This window comes from Scyliorhinus torazame, unplaced genomic scaffold, assembly GCF_047496885.1.
Source record: "Scyliorhinus torazame isolate Kashiwa2021f unplaced genomic scaffold, sScyTor2.1 scaffold_1458, whole genome shotgun sequence".
NCBI classification, from domain to species: domain Eukaryota; kingdom Metazoa; phylum Chordata; class Chondrichthyes; order Carcharhiniformes; family Scyliorhinidae; genus Scyliorhinus; species Scyliorhinus torazame.
The window spans coordinates 24,495-45,548 of record NW_027309185.1 but is presented as its reverse complement, the minus strand read 5'-3'; the positions used below and the strand labels follow the sequence as shown (position 1 = coordinate 45,548).

The following is a 21,054-nucleotide window of genomic DNA, read 5'->3' as shown; positions in this document are numbered from 1 at the left end:
CTCCCAGTGTGATAGAGAGACCGGAACTGTGCACAGCAACTCCCAGTGTGATACAGAGACAGGAACTGTGCACAGTGACTCCCAGTGTGATATCGCCGGAGCTGTGAACAGTAACTCCCAGAGTGTCACCTCACCAGGGTTCTAAACCAGTTTAATATAACTTCTCTGCTTTTCAAATTGTTGCCTCCAAAATTAACCCCAATGCTTTGTTCGTCTTTCCTGGTGCCCTTATTAAACTGGGCCATTCGTTTTTCTGATGCGACTGTATCCCAGGTATCCTTGCCTCTCTCCCTCTAGTGCTGTCCGAGTTTATTTACCGTTGACAGTATTAAGAAACAGAAATGCCGGGCAGTTTCGGCACAGTTGGGAGAAATTCAGTCCCGCCGCCCACTTTTGCCCGCTGACCCCACCGCCCCATTTGCCCTCTGGTTCTGCTCTTACCGATACAGAGTTGAGGTTACAGCAACGAAACAGATTCTTGCCAATGATGACAGCGCAGAAGATCGCCACTACCAACTCGGCCGCCGTGAACAGTTGTAACATCATCACAAAGGTCAGTGATGCCAGCTGTGGAGGAAGGCAGAATAACATTAATCTTGTTCGACCTTGCTGGGAAGGACTTGTATGAAGATAATTGGGCAGAAATTGGGGTCCACGTCGCATCCTGCCTCGCGCCACTTTCCCTGGTGCTACTCTGTGATCAATGCCCGTCTTGCACTTCCCCAATGCCACATTGGCCGGAATAAGGCTGTCGGCTCGATGTGGGCCACGAGACTGAATTCAGGGCCGTGAAATTGAATGAAATGAAAATGAAATGAAAATCGCTTATTGTCACAAGTAGGCTTCAATGAAGTTACGGTGAAAAGCCCTAGTCGCCACATTCCGGCGCCTGTTCGGGGAGGCCGGTACGGGAATTGAACCGTGCTGCTGGCCTGCCTTGGTCTGCTTTCAAAGCCAGCGATTTAGCCCAGTGAGCTAAACCAGCCCCTCGTTCACAGGTGAGGGAGACTTGCGGGAAGGAAGAGGTGGAACAGAAGTCTCTGATTGGCCTGACCAAAGCCAAATCAACAGTTTCGGGACGTGGAGAGTTCCTCACTCCCCAACCACTTCTCCTGAACACTAAACGTTGGTGGGTAGGATTCCTTCCAGCTGGTCCCACACCTCGTGGGCCTTCACTGTCCCACCCGAAAGCATGTGGTCTCCCTGGGAGGGGGCCAGGTTCTTCCAAGCTGCCAGAAACCCTATTCGGCGGACGCAGTCACACCGGAAAAATGGTTCTCTTTTGGAATTCCTGGGGTTGTGGGAGTCACAATCAATGGGTGCTCGAAGGACCTACTCAGTTAATGGGAGGGAGTTGTGCAGAGTTACCGAACAAAGAGATCTCGGGGTACAGGTTCATAGCTCCTTGACGGTGGAGTCGCAGGTGGACAGGGTGGTGAAGAAGGCATTCAGCATGCGAGGTTTTATTGGGCAGAATATTGAATACAGGAGTTGGGACGTCTTGTTGAAGTTGTACAAGACATTGCTAAGACCACACACGGAATACTGTGTTCAGTTCTGGTCACCCTATTATAGGAAGGATATTGTTAAACTAGAAAGAGTGCAGAGGAGATTTACGAGGATGCTACCAGGACTTGATGGTCTGAGTTATAAGGAGAGGTTGGATAGGCTGGGACTTTTTTCCTGGAGAGTAGGAGGTTTAGGGGTCATCCCAGAGAGGTCTATAAAATAATGAGGAGCATTGATAAGGGAGATAGTCGACATCTTTTCCCAAAGGTAGAGGAGTCTAGGACTAGAGGGCATAGGTTTAAGGTGAGAGGGGAGAGATCCAAAAGAGACCAGAGGGGAAGTTTTTTCACACAGAGGGTGGTGAGTGTCTGGAACGAGCTGCCAGAGGCAGTGGTCGAGGCGGGTACGATTTCGTCCTTTAAAAAGCAGTTACATGGGCAAGAACTGTACAGCACAGGAACAGGCTCTTCAGCCCTCCAAGCCCGTGCCGACCATGCTGTCCGACTAAACTAAAATCGTCTACCCTTCCGTGGTCCGTATCCCTCTATTCCCATCCTATTCATATATTTGTCAAGATGCCCCTTAAATGTCACTATCGTCCCTGCTTCCACCACCTCCTCCGGCAGCGAGTTCCAGGCACCCACTACCCTCTGTGTAAAAAACTTGCCTCGTACATCTACTCTAAACCTTGCCCCTCTCACCTTAAACCTATGCCCCCTAGTAATTGACCCCTCTATCCCGGGGAAAAGCCTCTGACTATCCACTCTGTCTATGCCCCTCAGAATTTTGTAGACCTCTATCAGGTCGCCCCTCAACCTCCTTCATTCCAGTGAGAACAAACCGAGTTTATTCAACCGCTCCTCATAGCTTATGCCCTCCATACCAGGCAACATTCTGGTAAATCTCTTCTGCACCCTCTCTAAAGCCTCCACATCCTTCTGGTAGTGTGGCGACCAGAATTGAACACTATACTCCAAGTGTGGCCTAACTAAGGTTCTATACAGCTGCAACATGACTTGCCAATTCTTATACTCAATGCACCGGCCAATGAAGGCAAGCATGCTGTATGCCTTCTTGACTACCTTCTCCACCTGTGTTGCCCCTTTCAGTGACCTGTGGACCTGTACTCCTAGATCTCTTTGACTTTCAATACTCTTGAGGGTTCGACCATTCACTGTATATTCCCTACCTGCATTAGACCTTCCAAAATGCATTACCTCACATTTGTCCGGATTAAACTCCATCTGCCATCTCTCCGCCCAAGTCTCCAAACAATCTAAATCCTGCTGTATCCTCAGACAGTCCTCATCGCTATCCGCAATTCCACCAACCTTTGTGTCGTCTGCAAACTTACTAATCAGACCAGTTACATTTTCCTCCAAATCATTTATATATACTACAAACAGCAAAGGTCCCAGCACTGATCCCTGTGGAACACCACTGGTCACAGCCACCCAATTAGAAAAGCATCCTTCCATTGCTACTCTCTGCCTTCTATGACCTAGCCAGTTCTGTATACACCTTGCCAGCTCACCCCTGATCCCGTGTGACTTCACCTTTTGTACTAGTCTACCATGAGGGACCTTGTCAAAGGCCTTACTGAAGTCCATATAGACAACATCCACTGCCCTACCTGCATCAATCATCTTAGTGACCGCCTCGAAAAACTCTATCAAGTTACTGAGACACGACCTCCCCTTCACAAAACCATGCTGCCTCTCACTAATACGTCCATTTGCTTCCAAATGGGAGTAGATCCTGTCTCGAAGAATTCTCTCCAGTAATTTCCCTACCACTGAAGTAAGGCTCACCGGCCTGTAGTTCCCTGGATTATTCTTGCTACCCTTCTTAAACAGAGGAACAACATTGGCTATTCTCCAGTCCTCCGGGACATCCCCTGAAGACAGTGAGGATCCAAAGATTTCTGTCAAGGCCTCAGCAATTTCCTCTCCAGCCTCCTTCAGTATTCTGGGGTAGATCCCATCAGGCCATGGGGACTTATCTACCTTAATATTTTTTAAGACACCCAACACCTCGTCTTTTTGGATCTCAATGTGACCCAGGCTATCTACACACCCTTCTCCAGACTCAACATCTACCAATTTCTTCTCTTTGGTGAATACTGATGCGAAGTATTCATTTAGTACCTCGCCCATTTCCTCTGGCTCCACACATAGATTCCCTTGCCTATCCTTCAGTGGGCCAACCCTTTCCCTGGCTACCCTCTTGCTTTTTATGTACGTGTAAAAAGCCTTGGGATTTTCCTTAACCCTATTTGCCAATGACCTTTAGTGACCCCTTCTAGCCCTCCTGACTCCTTGCTTAAGTTCCTTCCTACTTTCCTTATATTCCACGCAGGCTTCGTCTGTTCCCAGCCTTTTAGCCCTGACAAATGCCTCCTTTTTCTTTTTGACGAGGCCTACAATATCTCTCGTTATCCAAGGTTCCCGAAAATTGCCGTATTTATCCTTCTTCCTCACAGGAACATGCCGGTCCTGAATTCCTTTCAACTGACATTTGAAAGCCTCCCACATGTCAGATGTTGATTTTCCCTCAAACATCCGCCCCCAATCTATGTTCCTCAGTTCCCACCTAATATTGTTATAATTAGCCTTCCCCCAGTTTAGCACATTCATCCTAGGACCACTCTTATCCTTGTCCACCAGTACTTTAAAACTTACTGAATTGTGGTCACTGTTATCGAAATGCTCCCCTACTGAAACATCTACCACCTGGCCGGGCTCATTCCCCAATACCAGGTCCAGTACCGCCCCTTCCCTAGTTGGACTGTCTACATATTGTTTTAAGAAGCCCTCCTGGATGCTCCTTACAAACTCCGCCCCGTCTAAGCCCCTGGCACTAAGTGAGTCCCAGTCAATATTGGGGAAGTTGAAGTCTCCCAACACCACAACCCTGTTGTTTTTACTCTTTTCCAAAATCTGTCTACCTATCTGCTCCTCTATCTCCCGCTGGCTGTTGGGGGGCCTGTAGTAAACCCCCAACATTGTGACTGCACCCTTCTTATTCCTGATCTCTACCCATATAGCCTCACTGCCCTCTGAGGTGTCCTCCCGCTACTGCTGTGATATTCTCCCTAACCAGTAGCGTAACTCCGCCTCCCCTTTTACATCCCCCTCTATCCCGCCTGAAACATCTAAATCCTGGACTGTTTAGCTGCCAATCCTGCCCTTCCCTCAACCAGGTCTCTGTAATGGCAACAACATCATAGTTCCAAGTACTAATCCAAGCTCTAAGTTCATCTGCCTTACCCGTAATACTTCTTGCATTAAAACATATGCAGGGTGGGTTTGGAGGGATATGGGCCAAATGAGGGCAAGTGGGACTAGCTTAGTGATAGAAATTGGGCGGCATGGGCCAGCTGGGCCGAAGGGCCTGTTTCCGTGCTGTCAACATCTATGACTCTTTGACCCTGAGGAAAAGAGATTGGGTGAAAGAAATGTTGGCGAGTGGGCAGGCTTACCCACTGACCGGGGAGTCCGCAGGGAAGAAAAGTGGGCTCTCCTCCACGTTAACTTTGCAACCCTCCGACTATATAAAGTGACTCTTTAATATAAAAGTACAATACGACTGCAATCAAACGGAGCAATGACACTTACTGGTCGGTGTGCTCCATGATAGTAATCGTAATAACTCAGAGGATAATATAGCGACATGGAGTACGCAATGATCCCCAATCCTGCCATGAAGGCGCTGATTACATTCGTTGCAAATACAATCTTCACCTGTAATACAACCAAGATGACGTCAAGGATATCGACTGAACATCATGCAAAAAAGGAACTCCCATTTATGTCAAGTGCCCTTTGTGACCTCCGGATGTCCGGGGCGGTGTGCTGGGATAGTGGTAACATCAGCGGCCTAGCAATCCAGAGACTCAAGCCAATTCTCTGGGGATGTGGGTTCGCATCCCATTGGTCCCTAAACCGGGAAAAGCTGCTCTCAGTCGTAGCAATCATCGTGGACAGGTGTAAAAATCCACCTGCTTCGCTCAGACCTTTAGGGAGGGAAATCTGCTGCCCTCACTTGGTCTGGCCGAAGTGTGACTCCAGACTCGGCACAGTGGTCAGCACTGTTGCTTCACAAATGATGATTTTTTTCCCTTTCACAAAACCATGTTGACTGTGCCAGATTTATGAAAAGAATTTCGAAGTGCCTTACTTCTAGCTTTTTGCCTATGACAGATGTTAGGCGATGTGACCTGTAGCTTCCTACTCCATGTCTCCTTTCTATGAGTAAATGAATCCCATTCTCTACTTTCCAATCTGTTCGGACCTTTCTAGAATCCAGGGAGGTAAGGAAAATTACAACCAAGGCATTTGCTATTTCAGATGCTACTGAGGGCAGTTACGAGTCAACCACATAATAATAATCTTTATTATTGTCACAAGTAGGCTTACATTAACACTGCAATGAAAAGCCCCTAGTCGCCACATTCCCGGCACCTGTTTGGGTACACAGAGGGAGAATTCAGAATGTCCAATTCACCTAACAGCGCATCTTTCGGGACTTGTGGGAGGAAACCGGAGCACCCGGAGGAAACCCACACAGACACGGGGAGAACGTGCAGACTCCGCACAGACAGTGACCCAAGCCGGGAATCGAACCTGGGACCCTGGCGCTGTGAAGCAGCAGTGGTAACCACTGTGCTGCCATGCCAGTTTGATGTTTTGGAATTTTTGGGGGCCACCCCGCCAGCTGGATTAGTTAGTCAGCGGGAGTGAGGGGGATGGGGTTATCTGCAACTCGTACGGTGGAGGTTTATTAGGTATGAGCTTAGAGGTTATGGTTATTGGATGTTTGGGATTTGTGGGGGTACATGAATGAAATGAATGAAAATCGCTTATTGTCACAAGTAGGCTTCAATGAAGTTACTGTGAAAAGCCCCTAGTTGCCACATTCCGGCGCCTGTTCAGGGAGACTGTTACGGGAATTGAACCGTGCTGCTGGCCTGCCTTGGTCTGCCAAGCCAGCGATTGTGAGCGTGGTTGGGGTTTGCTTGTTGGGTATGGAGTTGGTGGGACGGGGTGGATTAGTCTTCCGACAATGGCTGGGGACTTTTCTTTGTCCAGTTGTGTTGGGGGATCTGGCGGCCATCTTGGGTGGGCCTGGTCTCGCCCTTTCTTGGAGGGGTTACTGGACAGCCTCACGAGGCTGACGCTGGTGAGGGGGAGAGGCTGATCACATGGAATGGGGAGGGGGGGGGGGGTGTGTTGAGTGGCTCGGTCAAGAGATCTAGGGTGTTTACCGTAAGACTTCGAAAACTGATGTGGTGCTGTTGCAGGAGACCCATTTGCGAGTTAAGAGATCAGATAAGGTTGTGGAAGAGTTGGGTGGGGCAGTTGTTTAATTCAGTTTGGTAGTAGGGCCCCGGGGGCAGGTATCCCGATTAATAAGAAGGTAGCCTGTTCAGTGATGAAGATTTTGACAGGTCCGAATGAGTGGTTTAGTGGGTTGTTAGTGGCTGAACTGGTGATGCTGGTGAATAGAGAAGCCCCAAATTGTCCGACGCAGCTTATATTACAAAGTTATTATTTTTGATCCCGGATTTGGATTGGAACCAGCTAATGATGGATGGTAGGTGGGTCCCTGCTGCCAGGGGGTGGGGGGGTGGAGTACTCGGCGATAGTGATGTCTGATCATGCTCCTCATCATGTGGACATGGTGGTTGGGTTGGACTTCGCTCAGCGCCCCCCCATGGAGGTTTGATGCATTGCTGCTGGCAGATAAGGGCTTCGACTGGGGGGGGGGTTCCCCGTCATTGAGGAGCATCGGAGGTTTAATAGGAGGTCATTTCCCCTTCCACCTTGTGGGGGGCAGTGAAGGTGGTTGTTAGAGGGGAGATCACTTCTTTTCAGGAAAAGAGTGAGAGGGCGGAGAGGCAGAGGTTGGCGGATGCCATCTTGGAGGTCGACCGTCAATATACAGTCAATCAGCCATGGAGTTATTGGCTGATAGGAAGAAGGTATGGTTGGAGATTGGGCTGCTGTCAAAGATGGGGCCGTGTGCTTGCTGTGGCATTAGAGGGTTTTTCTATGAGCACGGACAAACGGCTAGTTGCTTGTTGGCTCACCAGTTGAGGTAACAAGGGCCCTCTCAGGAAATTGTGCAGGTTAGGGACGGGGGAAACAGGGTGGGTGTAGAGTGGTCTCTGCCCTGGTCAGGGTGAATGAGGCGTTTGATCAGAACCTTTACGAGTCGGAGACCCTGGAGGACGGATTCTCAATGTTAAGAGTTTTTGGACGGTTTGGCTATTCTGCTGGTGGAACAGGAGAAAAGGGTAAATTGGAGGCTCCTCCGACTTTGGAGGAGGTTACGGAAGGTACGGGTCTGATGCAGTCGGGGAAGGCGCCGGTTGCTGGACGGGGTCCTGACTGCATTTTATCAGACATTTACCTGGTTGCTGGCTCCAGTGTTGCTGGAGATGTTTGAGGATACTACGGCTTGGGGGGGTTGCCGTTAACATTGGCGCGAGCGTCAATCTCCTTGATCTTAAAGAAGGCTCAAGACTCGGCGCAGTGTGGGTCAAACTGTCCCATTTCGTTATTGAATGTGAATGCAAAGTTGTTGGCGAAGATCCTGGCTCGGTTCAGGGGATCCTACCTGCCAGGGGTCAGGTGGGGTTTGTTCAGGGAAGACAGTTGCTGTTTGGTTGGACCCCGCCCAGTGCTGCGACGTGGTTAAGTGACCCAATAGAGTTTTAGCACTTGGAAAACATTCAGTATATAATGAGAGGGTCGGCTGTAAGGTTCTACGTGAGGCGGCAGCCGTTGATCTCCTATTTCAGGGAGCTGGTCAGCGTTAGGTTTTAGGGAGGGGGTCTAGGGAATTGGTTATTGTTTATTTTGGATTGGGGGGGTAGAAGGGTTGAAATATTGAAAATTATTGTTCGTATATGGATTTATCGGTGTTATATTGAAAAATCTTTGAATAAAAATATGAAAAAGAAACATTGTCCCATTATTAATTTTTGGAAGGTCTAATACAGGTAGGGAATATATAGTGAATGATAGAACCCTCAAGAGTATTGAAAGTCAAAGAGATCTAGGAGTACAGGTCCACAGGTCACTGAAAGGGGCAACACAGGTGGAGAAGGTAGTCAAGAAGGCATATGGCATGCTTGCCTTCATTGGCCGGGGCATTGAGTATAAGAATTGGCAAGTCATGTTGCAGCTGTATAGAACCTTAGTTAGGCCACACTTGGAGTATAGTGTTCAATTCTGGTCGCCACACTGCCAGAAGGATGTGGAAGCTTTAGAGAGGGTGCAGAAGAGATTTACCAGGATGTTGCCTAGTATGGAGGGCATTAGCTATGAGGAGAGGTTGACTAAACTCGGTTTGTTCTCACTGGAACGACGGAGGTTGAGGGGCGACCTGATAGAGGTCTACAAAATTATGAGGGGCATAGACAGAATGGATAGTCAGAGGCTTTTCCCCGGGGTAGAGGGGTCAATTACTAGGGGGCATAGGTTGAAGGTGGGAGGGGCAATGTTTAGAGGAGATGTACGAGGCAAATCTTTTACACAGAGGGTAGTGGGTGCCTGGAACTCGCTGCTGGAGGAGGTGGTGGAAGCAGGGACGATAGTGACATTTGAGGGGCACCTTGACAAATATATGAATAGGATGGGAATAGAGATATACGGACCACGGAAGGGTAGACGATTTTAGTTTAGTCGGACAGCATGGTCGGCACGGGCTTGGAGGGCTGAAGGGCCTGTTCCTGTGCTGTACTTTTCTTTGTTCTTTGTTCTAATAAAGGGAGCTCGGGTTAGTCCAAGAAATTCTAAGCCAGTCAGTGTAACCTCGGTGGTGGGGAAGTTACTGGAAAGAATTCTGAGGGATAGAATATATCGGCACTTGGATAGACACGAATTGATCAGGAATGGTCAGCATGGATTTGTTGAGGGAAGGTCGTGTTTGACAAACTTAATCAAATTCTTTGAGGAGGTCAGGTCATTGATACCCTGTTATGAGTTGGGAGATCTGTTCTGACTCTCCCACTTTGCACAGTGGTCGTGCCACACAGCACAATGGATGGTGTCCTCGAGTGACCTACTGATGCAGTCATGACCAGATGCATCTGGTATATTGGGTCCAACAGATTTTCTTTCTTGTGGCCCTCACCACAGTCTGGCAGCTGTGTCCTTCCGAATTTGGCCAACTCGGTTAGTGGCGGTGCTACCAAGTCACATTTAACATCCGCCCCCCCTCCCGGCCCAGAGTGAATTATTGCCCTTGCCACCTCAGAGTTTCTACCAAATGGTGCCAACGTGGACGGAGGATTGATTCATCAGATGAGGGGGCCTGCGGTACGGGGTCTGATCAGCAGGAGGTTTCCCTGCCCACGTTTGGCCTGATACCATGAAACTTCATGGGGTCTGGAGTCGATGTTGAGGCCTCCCAGGGCAACTCCCTCCCGACTGTTCCTCCATCAGTGTTGGGTCTGTCCTGTCAATTAGACAGGACATACCCAGGCATGGTGGTGTCTGGGACATTGTCTCTAAGGTACGATTAGGTGAGTATGATTACATCAGGTTGTTGCTTGCCTAGCCTGTGGGGATAGCTCCCCCAATTTTGACACAAACCCCCTGATGTTAGTCCAGACAATTTTGCAGCGTGGATAGGGATGGCGTGGTTGCCTTGTCAGGAGAAGTTGGACATGTTGGGCCCCACATCCATTCAAATATAGAACAATGAGTGTTGATCTTATTGAAACATATAAGGACTTGACAGAGTGGAAGCTGAGGGGCCGTGTCTCCTTTTGATCGGGACCAGGTCGAAGAGCCACAGTTTGAACATAAAGGGTCGCCCATTTCAGATAACGAGGAGGAGAGCGTTTTTCTCTCAAAGGGTCATTATTATGTGGAATTGTCTTCCCTGGAATGCAGTGGAGTCTGGGCCATTGAATATAATCAAGGTTGTTTTCGGTAGGTTTGTGACTGACAAGGGGAGTTAACTTTGACAAGGTGCCTCATGGTAAACTGGGACAAAAGGCGAAGTCACACGGGATCAGAGGAGAGCTGGCAAGTTGGATACAGAACTGGCTAGGTCATAGAAGACAGAGGGTAGCAGTAGAAGGGGGCTTTTCTGAATGGAAGGCTGTGACGAGCGGCGTTCCACAGGGATCAGCTCTGGGGCCTTTGTTGTTCGTGGCCGATATAATTGATTTGGAAGAAAATGTAGCTGGTCTGATTAGTAAGTTTGCAGACGACACAAAAAATTGGTGGAGTTGCGGATAGTGAAGAGGATTGTCAGAGGATACAGCAGGATATAAACTGGTTGGAGTCTTGGGCAGAGAAATGGCAGATGCAGTTTAATCCGGACAAGTGTGAAGTAATGAACTTTGGAAGGTCCAATGCATGTAGGAATTACACAATAAATGGTCGAACTCTTGCGAGTACTGATAGGCAGAGAGATCTGGCTGTGCATGTCCACCGATCACCGAAAGTGGCAAAGCATGTGGATAAGGTAGTCAAGAAGGCATACGGCATGCTGGCCTTCATCGTTCGGGGCATTGAGTATTAAAATTGGCAAGTCATGTTGGAGCTGTACAGGACCTTAGTTAGGCCTCATTTGGAATATTGTGTACAATTCCGGTCACCACACTACCAGAAGGATGTGGATGCTTTGGAGAGGGTGCAGAAGAGATTTACTAGGATGTTGCCTGGTATGGAGGGCATTAGCTATGAGGAGAGGTTAGATAAACTCAGTCTGTTCTCACTGGAACGACGGAGGTTGAGAGGCGACCTGATAGAGGACTCCAAGATTATGAGTGGCATGGACAGAGTGGATCGTCAGATGCTCTTTCCCAGGGTAGGAGAGTCAAGTACCCGGGGACACAGGTTTAAAGTGCCTGGGGAAAAGTTTAGAACAGATGTGCGAGGCAAGTTTTTTACACAGAGGGTGGTAAATATATGGAACGTGCTGCCCGGGGAGATGGTGGGAGCAGGTACGATAGCAGCATTTAAGGGACATCTAGACAGAAGGACGTTGGATGGGGTTTTCCGCCACCCCAGTTGTTTCACTGTGACTGGAACTGCCTTTTCATTCCAGGTTTATGAATTAATTGAATTTAAATTCCGCCTGCTGGATTCAAACCCATGTTTCTGGACCCTTTGTCTGGACCTCTGGTCACTCTCATTACCACTATGCCCGTATTCTGGTGCCGTCTGTTTTTTTTTACCTGATTGACAAACCAGTAGAGGCACCAGCTTGACTACTAACCTTGAACGAGTTTGATGCATCCTTAATTTCCGTTGACAGTGCTCCCGAAATGATGTACTGCAAAAGAAATCAGTGGAGAGTTACTATTTCAAGGCGCACAGAAGTATAATTCCATTCGCTGCATTCTCGGTTAGCCACAAGAACCAGGGCCACACATAGCTAACAACAACTTCTTGTTTCGAACTAACTTCTCAGACTGTTATGAGCTCAAAGAGTGCCGTGCTTCTGGTATAACATGTTTATTAGAACCCAGTGTATCATGATTGCCCTTCAGTACAAGATTGTATTTCAATCCAACATCTCCCCTTTCATGACAAAGACAAATTGGCATGCTCCATCATGTGTAACTGTGAGTTACCCAAGGGAACCTGCTATTTCTGGCAGATAAAAGGGTAATTGATTTAGCCATTTTAATGTAAATACTAAAGCCCAGTTTAAAATCCATTTTAAAATGGATTTCATCATTACAAAAACACATAGTTTGCAGAATTTGCAGTGGAAAAGCACAGAATTTGAAACATTCAAAAGCTAGCGAAAGCTTATGCGACATTTTACTGATATTATAAACTGTCCATTGTTCTAATGAACAGAACGGCAAAAGTCACGCAGCCGTACCACAATCTGATCACGGTCGCCATGACTACATGAACCCACCATTGTTCAGAATACAGATACTAGCGCAGTCAGCAATAAAACCAGTGAAAACTAGAATGGATTAAAAGAATATAAACATTCCAACACACACAAACATCTAAAAATGTAACATATCCGAATATATGTTGCACATTGATGATTGGCAACTCACCATCCAACCAAATGCATTTGAGACCCATCCAAGCCAATCAGCACATTGCAGGGGTAGGGACAGATGGAGTCAGACTGATAACATTTTCCTTAAAGATAGAGGTCCGGGCAGCCATTTTCCATCCTGGATCACTCTATCCCTTTTAACCTAACTATTCACTATCCTTATTTCGTATTTTCATATTTCCACTCTAACTCTTGAACTTTGCGCAAGCTGTTTTGCTTTGAGCAAGAACTATGACTGTATTTTGAAAGTTAAATCTGTTGTAAACCATTCAGCCAATTATTTCTCTTAAAGTCTTTTGCTGGCAAGGGCTTTATTGAGAACATTTGATTTGTAACCACAAGAAGATCTTAGTCTCTCAATTATAATCAATAGACACAATAAAAGATTTTAATTTCGCATCCGAGAAGTGTAACTTAAATTTGAAGTGTATACGAGACTACACTTAAACCGCACGGTAGATTCCGACACCAAGTTACCCACCAAATAACCATTCTCACGCATTAAAAAAATTCATTATTCTAGTTAGTCTCTGCACATGCATTGCATACATAATGAGAAAATCATGCGGTTCTCCTCGTGGTATGCATGCGTGTACATCTGGGTGATGTGCCCTCTGTGATATGGTACTTTTTCTTGTTTGGTAACTGTTGTTCCATTTCTATTGTTGGGACCGGTGGACCGCTGGGACTGATGGCCGTTCTGAACTTTTGTGCAGCAGGTACGATTCTATCTTCCTGATCAGCTACTTTTTAGTAAGGCGTTTGATAAGGTTCCCCATGGTCGGCTCATGGAGGAAGTAAGGAGGTGTGGGATCGAGGGAAATTTGGCCAATTGGATAAGTAACTGGCTATCACATAGAAGACAGAGGGTGGTGGTGGATGGAAAATATTCAGACTGGAGACCAGTTACCAGCGGTGTACCACAGGGATCAGCGCTGGGTCCTCTGCTATTTGTGATTGTTATCAATGACTTGGAGGAGGGGGCTGAAGGGTGGGTCAGTAAATTTGCTGATGACACCAGGATTGGTGGAGTAGTGGATGAGGTGGAGGGCTGTTGTAGGCTGCAAAGAGACATTGATAGGATGCAGAGCTGGGCCGAAAAATGGCCGATGGAGTTTAACCCTGATAAGTGCGAGGTGATTCATTTTGGGAGGACAAATTTGAATGCGGATTACAGGGTCGACGGCAGGGTTCTCAGGAATGTGGAGGAACAGAGAGATCTTGGGGTTCATGTCCACAGATCTCTGAAGGTTGCCACTCAAGTGGACAGAGCCGTGAAGAAGGCCTATAGTGTGTTAGCGTTTATTAACAGGGGGCTTGAGTTTAAGAGCCGTGGGGTTATGCTGCAACTGTACAGGACCCTGGTGAGACCACATTTGGAGTATTGTGTGCAGTTCTGGTCACCTCACTATAGGAAGGATGTGGAAGCATTGGAAAGGGTGCAAAGGAGATTTACCAAGATGCTGCCTGGTTTGTATGATAGGTCTCATGAGGAAAGGTTGAGGGAGCTCGGGCTTTTCTCTTTGGAGCGGAGGAGGATGAGAGGCGACTGAATAGAGGTTTATAAGATAATGAGGGGGATAGATAGAGTGGACGTTCAGAGACTATTTCCTCGGGTGGATGTAGCTGTTACAAGGGGGCATAACTATACGGTTCAGGGTGGGAGATGTAGGAGGGATGTCCGAGGTAGGTTCTTTACTCAGAGAGTGGTTAGGGTGTGGAATGGACTGCCTGCTGTGATAGTGGAGTCGGACACTTCAGGAACTTTCAAGCGGTTACTGGATAGGCACATGGAGCACACCAGAATGACAGGGAGTGGGATAGCTTGATCTTGGTTTCGGACAAAGCTCGGCGCAACATCGAGGGCCCAAGGGCCTGTTCTGTGCTGTACTGTTCTATGTTCTATGTACTGAAGCAACAGCTTTGTTGATGTTTATACCTGCTGGTTGTTGCGCCGTTATATTTGGTCAGTCATGTCCACTCTGCATTATCAAGGTGACAACCGCTTTACGTATATCCCCAATTTCTGGTTGAGAGCGTTGAAAGCTGGTACCCTGACTGACTCTCAAGTGTTCAACTCCACGGTTTTGTCAAAAATTTGACTTGTGTCATTTCACCATGGGTTTTTCACTCATATCTGTTACTATTTCTGGCTTCCATAGCTATTTTGAAATTGGAAGAGTAGTTTGTGTGCAGTGTGTCATTAGTCTGTGGACTAGATTACTTTCCATGCCTTCAGCTGGTGTGTCTCTCCACTGGAGGACTGCCATTTGTGCTAGATTTCTTGACGAATCCTTGGCCGGTGTTCATTGCCACTTTGGCCTTTCCATTTGACTGGGGATAGTGTGGAGATGAGACATAGTGTTGAATTTTCCTTACCTTTGTGAAGCGGCTGAATTCTTCATTCGTGAACTGAGGGCCATTGTCGCTCATCACATGCCTGGAATACCCGAGCGACCGAATTGTGCTTTCCAGCATTCTACAATCTCACCGAGCATCGTCGAAGTCAGCTGGTCTAACTCCCAGTAGTCAGAATAGTAATCTACAGTGGCAAGATAATCAGTTGCTGCTGGAGTGAAGAGGTCTACACCCAGCCTTATCCATGGTCAGTCTGGGATGACGTGCATCTTCAGTGTGTCTCTCTACCTTGCTTTATTTGTTAATCACCACAAGGACAGCATGGCTGATGTGGTCCTGAATTTAATGCTCATGTTTGGCCGGTAGAGCACTTTGTTTGTCTTCCTTGGACTCGACTCAATTCCTTTAAGGCTTGCATGGATATGCTTCAGCAACTCTCCTCTCAACTCTCTAGGAATGATGACTTTACTTCCTTTGTCCAAGATGGTACCATCGCTATTTCTTGCAGCACTTGGGGAGTTGCATCTTTTTGGGTAGCGTGCTTGACTTGAGAAGGCCGATCCAAGGGCTCTGTTCAGTTAATCACCGCAGAGCATTTCGAGCCCCTGCCTCACGTCGAATCTGGTTGATTGCAAATTCCGTTGGCGCGTCCTCAGCTTTCTTCATGGGGGTCAATTCTGAACCGCATTTCAGTCAGGTACGTGGGTTTCTCTCGCTTGTACGCCACGTCCAGATGACATCCCTGTACACAAAGTAACAGGCCCTGTGGACGCTTTGGAGAAGAGAGCAGCGGTTTGAGGGCAATACTGCAAAGTGATTTGTGGTTGGGCTCAACTGTCACGTTGTCTCTCCCAGGCAGGCACTGATAAAGATGCTCACAGACAAAGACAATAGCCAAGCGCTCTTTCTCCAGCTGGGCGTAGCGTCGTTCAGTTTGCGTTAACGCCCGGGATGCAAATGCAATGGGGTGTCCTTGCTGAATTAGGGTTGCTCCCAGACCTGTCTCACTGGTGTCACACGGCAAGGTGACTTTGTCACTGACATTACCATCACTCGGCACTGGCCCCCGTTGTTGTCCTCAGTTGTATGATTTTAACAAACTCTGCTTCTTCTTCTGTGCCCTAATACCGCTCAAGGTCCTCGGCAGTAATGGTTCCCACTCCCAATGGTAAATTAGGCAAACAGTTCACAATTCCAGCAAATCTGGTGGTTGCTGCCTCGTTGCTACAGCTCTCCCCTTTTCAGGCCCAGGAGAAGACCTTTTTCTGCCAATACATGGTCGGCCTGTGTACTTAACTCCGGGCATCTTCAGCTGCATTCTTTTCTTGTTCAGCTTCAGCTCCCTCTAGCAGTCGCACTAAATCCTGATCGTGGTCAGGGATGGCTTGTTCCATTGTGTTGTCACCGTCGACCCGTGGATCACCCACTATATCTTTCACTGCCGGGAAAATCGCTGACTATCTCATGCTTGCATTGATACACTTCTGGGGCCGTGAGATGCCAAACCGCATGGCTCCGATCTCCCAAACAGCACCCAGAATGTTGTTAGAAAGCTTCTGCTTTCGTCCAGCTTCACTCACCAGTGACCATCCTTCACATCGAAGATGCATGTTCACATACGAAACACGAGTAGGCCATTCCGCCTCTCGAGCCTGCTCTGCCATTTGCTAAGACCGTGGCAGTTCTGTTAGTGTTTCGAATTCCACCTTTCCATCTACCCCCGATAATCTTTGATTCCCTTCCCTAACAAGAACCCATCTACCTCCGACTTAATATTCAACGACCTTCACCGCCTTCTGAAGCAGAGAGTGGCAAAGTTGCACAATTCTCTGAGAGAAAAAGAATCTCCTCAACTCTTGTCCTCAAACAGTGGCCCTGAGTTCTGGACTTACCTACAAGAGGAAACATCCTCTGTAAGTCCTCCTTGTCAATATTGTTCAGGGTCTTATATGCCTCAATCCAGCCGCCCCTCACTCTTCTAACCTCGAGTGGAAACATAAGACATTGCCTTGATCTCTGCCAAGGTATTCGTCTTGGCAAGTAGTGAGGTAGTGAGATCTCTTCAAAGCTGGGTTTAGATTCTTCGGAGTTCATGCAAGCTCTCAGCTCAGCAGTTGCTGCATTGCTACCTCGCTGCCAATCCAGCCTCGGGCTTGTCGTTCTTTTCCCAGCTCTCCCGTCTTGTTTCTGAGGTGGGACTCGAGGGACTCCTCCCGGCAGAGCCTGAATACTTTGCACTCTCGGATATTCGGCGTCCAAACCCTGTGCACACATCTTTGCGCTCCTCCAGCATTTGCTCAGCAGTCAATAGTTTTGTCTGCTCTCTTTTTAGGATCGTTAGTGTTACCAGTCCAGGCTTTAGACTTGCTCCAGTCGAGGTGGGTGGCTTTTAACCTACTGCCTTCGTGGGGGGGTCTGGAGTCGTATGAGGCCAGACTGGGTAAGGACGGAAGATTTCCTTCCCTGAGGAACATTAGATGGGACTTTATAACAATCGACATTGGTTTCACGGTCAGCTTTAGACTTTTAATTCCAGATTTTTATTGAATTCAAATTTCCCCATCTGCCATGCCGGGATTCGAACCCAGGACCCCAGAGCATTACCGGGCGTCTCTGGATTACTATTCAATGAAAATACCACTGCGCCACCGCCTCCCTGTGTTCCCCTTCCTTTCCCTGTGTTATGCCCACGGCAGCATTTGCATGCTGCCCTTTGTCTCTGATCGTCCTGCCCCTTTCCGCCTGGACTGTCTATCAGGAAAATGCAACTCCTGGTCTGTTCCACCAAACAGATGTTCCAGCTGATGTTTTACACCCTCTGGCCTTCCACCCACGTTTCTCGCTTTCGTGAGAGCACGTTTCCCCTGTCTCAGTCGGCTTGCTTCCACTGCTGTATCTGTTATGCGTCAGACAATCCTAGCTTCAATGAGACCATCTTTCAGTTGCCCGAATTGTGTAAGCTGTGTCCCTGCATTCACGTACTCATCAATAGACTCGTATCCCGACATTGTCTTCACAAGTGAGGTTAATCTGCGACTCAGCGTGGGTTTTCAAGGCTCTTCAAGGTTTCTGCCATCTGTATTTGCTGTTTCCTGGAGCAGTGTTTAAAATGTTGCTTCTTGTACTGACTGTGGCTTGTGAATTAAATCCATTGCAATCTTGTCGTTTGGAATTTGCAAGTGGAAAAACTGCCAGTCCTGCCACATATCATCTTTCATTTCAACAGGAGCCAGGGGGAGGAAAGCTAACAGCCATTTTGATTTCCTGGCAGCTGGCTTCTCTTAGTGTTTGCTTTCCCTTGTGGCTTTTCTCAGACTTTTTCAACAGCGTTGAACGTTTCTGTCTTCCTCTTTCAGTAGTTGTGCCATCTCTTCGGTGTTTCGAAGCTCAATCTCAGCTCCATTTCTAACACGTTGCAAGCTCAAAGTGCTTCCAGCACAATGGGCGGGATTCTCCGTCCCGCCGTATCCGTTTTCTGGTGTGGCGCCCCCCCCCCCCCTGCCAGCAGCGGGATCTTCCGTCCCAGTAGCCGGCCAGTGGGGCTTCCCAATGCGGGCATCCCGCCGCCGGCGGGCGTGAGTGGGCGACCTGAAAAGCGGAGGATCCCGTCGAACGAGAATCCAGCCCAATGTCTTTATTGGAACGGAATGTAACATGGCTACCCCCTCCTCTGTGCCTCAGGGCAGAGGTCACATGACTACGGCAAGCCAGGTCGGGCCGCAAGTACACAATTGCATCTCAATCCAGCACAAAGTGTAGCTGCGTTCAGTTCCGACACTGCACCCCAGGGAAGATACATTACTGGCAAGGCAGCAGATCCCAAGGTTAAAAGGATTACATTCTGAGGAAAAGCAATGCAGAACGAGGACTGTATTCCCTTGCGACTGGACGACTCAAGGGTCATTTAAGGGTAATTTCGTCAAAGCATTTATGAGGATTAAACATCGAAACTTAGAAAATAGGAGCAGTCGGCCATGCAATGCTTCAGGCCGACTCCCCCATTCTATACGATCAGGGCTAATCCTCTGCTTCGTCACCAGGTTCCCACCCATTCCCCATACCCACACAACACCTTTCGAGTCAAGGAATCCATTTCCTTCTCAAATATACTCAGTAACTCGGCCTCCACAGCCTCTTGTGGTCGAGACGTCCGCAAGTTCACCACCCTCTGAGTGAAGAGATTTTTCCCCATCTCAGTCCCAAATGGTCTACCCCGTATCTTGAGACTGTGACCAGCCCCCCCCCCCCCTCCACCCCCCCATTCCAGACCCCCACCTCCTGCCCCAGACCAGAGGGAAGAACATCTCCACGTCCAGGGTGACAATCCCCGCCAGATTTTTATACGTTTCAATGAGATCTCCTCTCGTTCTTCGACCCCGACTCTCCTCATACAATGAAAGAAGTTGGTAAGGTCGATGGAGAGAAACTATTTATTATGGTGAGAGGTATTCTGACAATTAGAGTGAGATTGTTCAGGGGTAAACCACAGAAAGGGAGATGGGGATCGGGGGTGAGGGGGGGATTGGGGTCGGGGGGGGGGGGGGGGGGGGGTTGTGAATCAGCAACTTGCTCCCTCCAAAGCATTCAAGGCTCAATTGAAGCTTCCAAGGCAGAGATGGATTGAGATTTATTCAGAACGGGAATGGACGAAATGGAAGGGACTAAATTCAGCAATTATCTGATTGAACGGCAGAACAGGTTCAAGGTGCCCCACAGGTTCCTCCTGTTCCTGTGTCACAGGCTGGAGAAGGGGCTGAATGGTACCTCCTCCTGTTCCTGTGTAACGGGCTGGAGAAAGGGCTGAATGAGGCCTCCTCCTGTTCCTGTGTAACGGGCTGGAGAAGGGGCTGAATGGGGCCTCCTCCTGTTCCCGTGTAACGGGCTGGAGAAGGGGCTGAATGGGGCCTCCTCCTGTTCCTGTGTAACAGGCTGGAGAAGGGGCTGAACGGGGCCTCCTCCTGTTCCTGTGTAACAGGCTGGAGAAGGGGCTGAATGGGGCCTCCTCCTGTTCCTGTGTAACAGGCTGGAGAAGGGGCTGAATGGGGCCTCCCCCTGTTCCTGTGTAACAGGCTGGAGAAGGGGCTGAATAGGGCCTCCTCCTGTTCCTGTGTAACAGGCTGGAGAAGGGGCTGAATGGGACCTCCTCCTGTTCCTGTGTAACAGGCTGGAGAAGGGGCTGAATGGGACCTCCTCCTGTTCCTGTGTAACAGGCTGGAGAAGGGGCTGAATGGGGCCTCCTCCTGTTACTGTGTAACAGGCTGGAGAAGGGGCTGAATGGGGCCTCCTCCTGTTCCTGTGTAACAGGCTGGAGAAGGGGCTGAATGGGGCCTCCTCCTGTTCCTGTGTAACGGGCTGGAGAAGGGGCTGAATGGGCCCTCCTCCTGTTCCTGTGTAACAGGCTGGAGAAGGGGCTGAATGGGGCTGTAGAAGCCAGGTATTTCGAATACAACTAGTATAGGTAAAAGATAGCTGTTTAAGCATAAATGTTGAGCCCCACTTTTAATACCCATTTATACAGCATAATTCACTTATACTGAAGTCCGTTGTTCTGGCAAATGCATATTTTCAAAGACAGTGTGACATTAAAAAAAAAGCACAGTTGCAAGATAATTTGACACTGTCTTGTGCTAATTGTCAAGGTCAAGGGATTGAATACACAGCAACATGAAGGCACCATTGTTCACAATGCAGATAACAGCTAGGTCAGAAAAGCTGATGTTGCACATTGAAGATGGACGGCTTGCCATCAAATCAAATGTGTTTGAGTCTAACCCAAACCAATTAGGATTATATTGGGGTGTAATTAGATGACTTAAGACAGATATGAAAGTGTATAACTAAAAGGTTTCTCCCGGCCATTTTAGGTTAGGTTGGGTTTTGTTGTCTTTGTGAGTATTGTCTTTGTAAGTTTTGTTTTAGGTTAAGTTTTGTTTTAGTGTTTAGTTTAGTCAGTTTTGTCCTTTATAGTCTCCATTTTAGAGATGTCTTTTGGGGGTTCTGTCAGTCTAACAGTCTGTGTCAGTGATGTTAGTCCACTTTTGACTTTGAGTTTGAGTTTAGCTGAAGATTAGCTTTCTCTCTCTCTTCATGTTTCATTGCCAGACTTTGACCTTTTAAAAGTTACTTTCGAGCTGT

The 21,054-nt window shown here is 48.2% G+C and overlaps 1 protein-coding gene across 1 annotated transcript in view; it reads right to left on the bottom strand.

The window, feature by feature from the left end:
- Positions 1-441: 441 nt before the first annotated feature.
- Positions 442-21,054, bottom strand: part of LOC140407320 (membrane-spanning 4-domains subfamily A member 15-like) — a gene marked incomplete at its 3' end in the record, with an annotated part of 39,342 nt that continues 18,729 nt past the window's right edge. Inside the window, exons 3-5 of the mRNA XM_072494907.1 lie at positions 11,752-11,808; positions 5,127-5,252; positions 442-567 (exon numbers count right to left, since the gene is read on the bottom strand). Of these exons, the coding sequence (XP_072351008.1) occupies positions 442-567; positions 5,127-5,252; positions 11,752-11,808 (309 nt within the window). The remainder of the gene's footprint in view (positions 568-5,126; positions 5,253-11,751; positions 11,809-21,054) is intronic.